This window comes from Pelophylax lessonae, assembly GCF_965119305.1.
Source record: "Pelophylax lessonae genome assembly, chromosome: 4".
Classification (NCBI taxonomy): domain Eukaryota; kingdom Metazoa; phylum Chordata; class Amphibia; order Anura; family Ranidae; genus Pelophylax; species Pelophylax lessonae.
The window spans coordinates 564,109,346-564,115,345 of NC_138771.1; the positions used below are offsets into that span (position 1 = coordinate 564,109,346).

At 46.7% G+C, this 6,000-nt stretch overlaps 1 protein-coding gene across 1 annotated transcript in view; it reads right to left on the reverse strand.

The window, feature by feature from the left end:
• The window catches only part of TTI2 (TELO2 interacting protein 2), a 43,137-nt gene extending 39,882 nt beyond the window's left edge, over nt 1-3,255 (reverse strand). The window contains exon 1 of the mRNA XM_082254558.1: nt 2,529-3,255. Coding sequence (XP_082110684.1) covers nt 2,529-3,205 — 677 coding nt within the window. The 5' untranslated portion in view covers nt 3,206-3,255. The remainder of the gene's footprint in view (nt 1-2,528) is intronic.
• Nucleotides 3,256-6,000: the final 2,745 nt, after the last annotated feature.

Below are 6,000 nucleotides of genomic sequence, written 5' to 3' on the forward strand. Positions count from 1 at the left end.
TTGTCTATCTGCAGTGTTCTCTTCCCTATATCCATTCAAAGTGCTGAATTTATAAGCTTGTCTGAAAGGTCAGAAAATGGGGGTGGAGAGAGTAGGGTACACTCTGCAGAGCACAGTGAGGGGAGCTCCGAGAGCTGATTGGAGGGAAGGGACACGCCCCTTTACACAGCACACAGGAACAGAGCTGGGGCTGTCAATCTGCTAGGAGGTCCCTCCCGTCACCATCTTTCTCTTGGTGTCAGGAAAAATTGCCATAAATGATTCATTCTGATAGCGGAGGAAAAAAGTAGCAGACAGAAATGACACTTAGGGGTTGATTTACTAAAGGCAATTAGACTGTGCACTTTGCAAGTGCAGTTGCTCCAAAGCTTAATAAATGAGGTAAAAGTTCAATTTGAAAAGAGTTCCCAATCACATAGAAGGAAAAAAAAAAAACATTTCTTTCTTGCACATGATTGGATGATGGAAGTCAGCAGAGCTTCCGCTCATTTACTAAGCTCTGGAGTAACTGCAATTTGCAAAGTGCGCAGTCTATTTGCATTTAGTAAATCAACCCCTTAGTGCTTTTTATTGAGACAAGTACACACTATAGAGGGGTTGTAAGCTCTAACGAGCAGGGCCCTCCCATTCCTCCTGTACTAAAATTGTATTGTAACTGTACTGTCTGCCTTCATGTTGTAAACTCTAGTGCAAACTCTAGGCGCTATATAAATCCTGTATTATATTATCTTACTATATAAAGTATAAGTGTCTCTGCGTCCAGTCCCTGTGTCCGCGGGATTGCGCTACTGGCCACGGACAGCCGTTGGGACTTGGAGCACAGAGACTTCGGCCGGCCGGGCCAAAATGTTGAATCGGCGGGCGCCTTTGCCCCGCCCTACTTCAGTCTGTTAGGGCATGAGCTGAGCCCTGCCTCCCCCCGTAATGCCCCGCCCAGTCTGCCTGCGCTGCTCTCTGGGAGATGTAGTCCCGGCGCCTCGCTCCCCAGAGAGAAGCCGGCGGTGTCGGGAACTACAACTCCCAGAGTTCACCCCGCGGGGGTGCTCGGCCAGTCTGTGTGTGTGAGAGAGAGAGAGTTGAGATGGGGGGTGGAAGGTGCGCGGTGCTGAGTATCAACATGGCGGCCGGGAGACAGACAAAGACGAGTCAGGCAGCTGGGATGTGAGCGGCAGGGGAGCGCAGAGGAGCTCGGGCGAGGAGGGCGGATATCCCCACCCGGAGAGGGCCCGTCGCTGCCCGGATACAGGGCTGTACACTGCTACTGTACAGGTGAGCGACATCCCCTCCCCCTTCCTCCTGTCATATCATCACACAGGTGAGCGGCCCGACACAACTTCACCTCACCGTCACCATGGAGACCCCCCCCATTACACAGACAGGTCACCCCCCCTCCCCCCATTGTATCTTACTATATAAAGTACTAGTGTCTCTGCGTCCAGTCCCTGTGTCCGTGGAATTGCGCTACTGCAATTTTATTATTTCATGCAGAGTTGCCAAAATTGTCAGTTGAAGGAATGCAGTGCCATATCGCAAACAATCGTCTGGTCATGAAGAGGGGGGGGGGTAAAACCTACTTATGTAGGGATCATCCCGGTATTCTTTGCCGCAACAATCCCCTTTCAGGCATAAGTGATCTGCTGCGGGAGGCGGAAGGGGGGTCCCACTCCCACTCCTGTCCCGCCTTTCCGGGCTCTACCGTACGATCACGGTGCCTGGGAGCAATGGCTGCCCTGTACAAAGAGAGGAACGGACGTTGTTCCCCTTTCTCTGTAACCATGGAAACCAGAGCGACTAGTTTGTCACTTCCGGTTCCGCCCCTTTGTTTACCTGGCCACCAGCGGCCAGAGAAGCAGCCAATCAGACTGATCTCGGTCTAATAAGCTGCATGGGGGGCCAGAGGAGAGATCTGGGGTCTAATAGACCCCAAATCTCTCTATAAAGTGGACCTGTTATTGCCAATGCTGTCACAAGGGATGTTGATTTCTTGTAATAGCAATATAGTAAAAAAAAATAAAAAAACATTTGTTTAAAAAAATTAAAAAAAAAAATGTAAAGTGCCTCTGTGCTTACGTGCAAATGCATACGTTACTCCCGCACGCACATGTAAACAGTGCTCGCACCACACATGTGAGGTATTGCTGCGAACGTCAGAGCAAAAGCAATAAGCACCAGACCTTCTGCAGAACTCTAAACTGGTAATCTGTAAAGGCTTTTAAAGCGTTGCTTATGGAGAATTTTAAGCACAGCCATTCCACGAGCAGACACAATTTTAAAGCATGACATGTTGGGTATCTATTTACTTGGCGTAACATCTTACATATTATACAAAAAAATCTTCATATTGTAAAAAAAATAAAATAATAATATTATATACGTTTGGGGGTTCTGAGTAACTTTCTAGCAAAAAAAAAAAAAAAAAAAACACAGTAGATTTTTACATGTAGGAGTGAAGGGTCAGAACAGGCTTGGAAAGGAGGTAAATAAAAAGGATCTAAAAACAAGCGGCCATTACACAACCAAGGTCTCACTTGCGCAGACGCGGTCCAAGAAGCCCCAAGGCCTCCCTGAATATAACATAGTCCGGCTCCTGACGATTGGGTCCCTTCAGAAGGTCCCCTATAGACTCGCAGTCGGACATCCTTAGTAGTGTCTGCAGCAACCGCTCAGCCAGAGAGCGGGAATGTGAATCCGTCCATGGCTTCTCCTGAAGGTGCGCCCCACACAGCAGGAGGAGCGGAGCGCTTACACAGGCCAGGACACGTCGCACGTCTACAGATCCAGCCCCCGAGGAATCCAATGTACTCCCAGAGGAATCACAGGCTGCTTCTTTATTGGGTTTAGATGCCACATCCAAGGGTGATTCAGAAACATTTTCTTTTCCACTCAGAAGCTGCACCTCCTGGTTCAGTAATAAGTCTCCAGGTAACTCCAATGGCGCTGACCCCGCCCCTGCGGTAGTGCGGTGGTCACGTGACGTCGTTCTCAAAGCATCCAGCACACTGATGACGGCCTTTACGGCGGCACTCGCTCTGTCCGGTGTTCTCTGCTGACTATCTGGGTCTGCTCCGGGTGCTGTCCACACCACCACCGCCTGGAAGAGCTCCGCATAGCCGGCCGGGGTGCGGGGGATAACGATAGAGCGTTCAAGACAGGAGGACAGCTCGGACAGAGCCTGCGATACCACATGCCCCGGAGCCGCCTCCATAGTGGAGGTAGAAAGCAGCACACCCGGAAGCACAAAGACATGCGGGCGGCCATTTTAACTGCTGGCAGGGGCGCTGCGGACGCCATTTTTGTTAATGGCAATCGGTAACCTGGTCGTTGTGTATCGAGCAGAAAAATGTAAAATAAACAAGCCGTTTTACCCTGGAAACAATATTTTTACACGATTTATTGCCGTATCACCCCTCTTGCAGCCAACATTACACTGTAAGATGAATAGTAGTTCTGAAATTAGAACAAAAGTGAGAGAATTATCATAGCACCCAATCGAGTTTGGGACAACACCCCCCTTCCTTTTCTGTTCCCCTCTTTGTGATCTGCTGTATAGGCCCCCTATAAAAATGCAATATTTACCTACAGAGGGTGTTATACTACCTGAACCCCTTCATGACCAGGGCATTTTTTGCGATACGTTGTTCTGTCAGAATATTACCTTTATTTTAGCAGTAAACTCAGCTTATATACTGAAATAGACTATTTCACTGCGACCGAGTGAAATAGTCTATTTCGCTATATAATCAGTCTGTCGCCGAGCAGTGCTGGGTGTACCAAGATGGCCGTCAGCACCTTCTTCCTGCAGGTTTCTCGCTATACTTACTAGAATACAATAATAATACAAATGTAATCCTGTCATTCAGTCTATAAGGTGAGATCACTGCTAAAATAAATGTAAAATTCACCACTTGCTCAGGTGTAAGAAGATGTCCGCCTCTGCTTCGTGTCACATTAGGAAACATATTGGAACGCATAGCGGCCATGTTGGAATGCATGGTGCATGCGCAGTAAGTAGTTCTAGTCCGTACGTCACTTCTTGTTGCAGAATCTGATAGGTAGCGGTATTCTGATATAACACCGGTGTCCTGTCAGAATTACCGCTACCCAACAGAAGTGACGTCTGAGCAAAAAACTGTTTACTGCGCAAGCGCCATGCATTCCGACATGGCCGTTATGCGTTCCAATAGGTTTCCTAATGTGACAGAACACAAAGGCAGCAGCAGACATCTTTTTACACCCAGGCAAGTCTTCAATTTCACACTTATTTTAGCAGTAAACTCACCTTATATACTGAAATACAGTATTACATTTTCATTATTATTATTATTTCAGGTACTTATATAGTGCTGTCAATTTACGCAGCGCTTTACATCTACATTGCACATTCACATCAATCCCTGCCCTCAAGGAGCTTACAATCTAAGGTCCCTAACTGACATACATAGTAGGGCCAAATTTTTTATACAGGATCCAATTAACCTAATGCCTTTGGAGTGTGGGAGGAAACTGGAGGAAACCCACGCAGGCACAGGGAGAACACGCAAACTCCAGGCAGGTAGTGTCGTGGTTGGGATTCGAACCAGCGACCCTCTTGCCGCTAGGTGAAAGTGCTAACCACTACACCACTGTGCCGCCCTATTATAGTAAATACAGCAACAAGCCTGTAGGTAGAAGATGGGGTCAGCCATCTTGGTACACCCCACACTGCTTAGCGCCAAACTTCACTCGGCTCTGTGAAAGTGTCTATTTCATTATATAAGGTCAGTTAACTGCTAAAATAAGTGGGAAATTGAAGACTTGCCTGGCTATAAGAAGATGTCCGCTGCCGCCTTCGTGTTCAGTCAGATTAGGAAACCTATTGAAATGCATAGCTGCCATGTTGGAACGCATGCGCAATAAGCAATTTTTTTTTGCAACGTCACTTCTGTTGCATTTCCTGATGGGTATCAGTATTCTGATAGAACACCGACACTGCGTTACTTTAACTGACAATTGGTCGTGTGACACTGTACCCAAATAAAATATATGCCCTTTTTTCCCACAAATAGAACTTTCTTTTGGTGGTATTTGATCACGTTATTTGATTGGGTATTTTTTGCTCTATAAACAAAAAAATATATTTTTTACTTTCTCCTAGAAAACATATCCAATAAAAAAAGGTCAAATATCTAATATATAATTTCCTCTATGGGATATATTTATATATATATATATTTTTTTTTTACTAGTAATGGCAGCGATCAGCGACTTATAGCGGAGACTGCGATATTGCGACGGACAAATCGGACACTGACTGACACTTTTGACACTTTTTTGGGATCCAGTGACACTAATACAGTGATATGCTAAAAATATTCACTGTGTCTATACTAATGACACTGGCTGGGAAGGGGATAACATCAGGGGTGATCAAAGGGTTAACTGTGTGTGCCAGCCAGTGTTTTATTATAGTGTGGGAGGTGTTTTTACTGGGAAAGACATGGATCCATGTCCCTGCTTTGCAGAGACATGCCTTCCCTCCTATCAGAATGGCGATCTGCCTTGTTTACATAGGCAGACTGGCGTTCTGCCTCTGTGCAGGATGATTGGCGGGTGCCAGCGAACATCGAGTCTATGGTACCCTCCAAATAGCTCCCATTGTGTATTCTAATTATACACAGCGGGAGCGAACTGCTGGTGCACAGCAGCAGCCCTGTAACAGTAAAACTACTATAGGGCAGTCAGCAAGTAGTTAAAGTGATTCTAAAGGCTTGAATTTAAAAAATAATAATAATAATAATAACAAACGTGTTATAATTACCTGCTCTGTGTAATGGTTTTGCACAGAGCAGCCCCGATCCTCTTCTCTTCCTCTCCGGTCCTATCTCTTCCTCTGTGCCGAGTTCCCCCAATAACAAGCCTCTTGCTGTGAGGGCACTTGAGCAGGCTTGCTCCCAAGCCACACTCCTGTGAATGGACATTGTCCGGGGGTTGTGGGGAGGGGGCGGGGGAAGCTGCACCTAG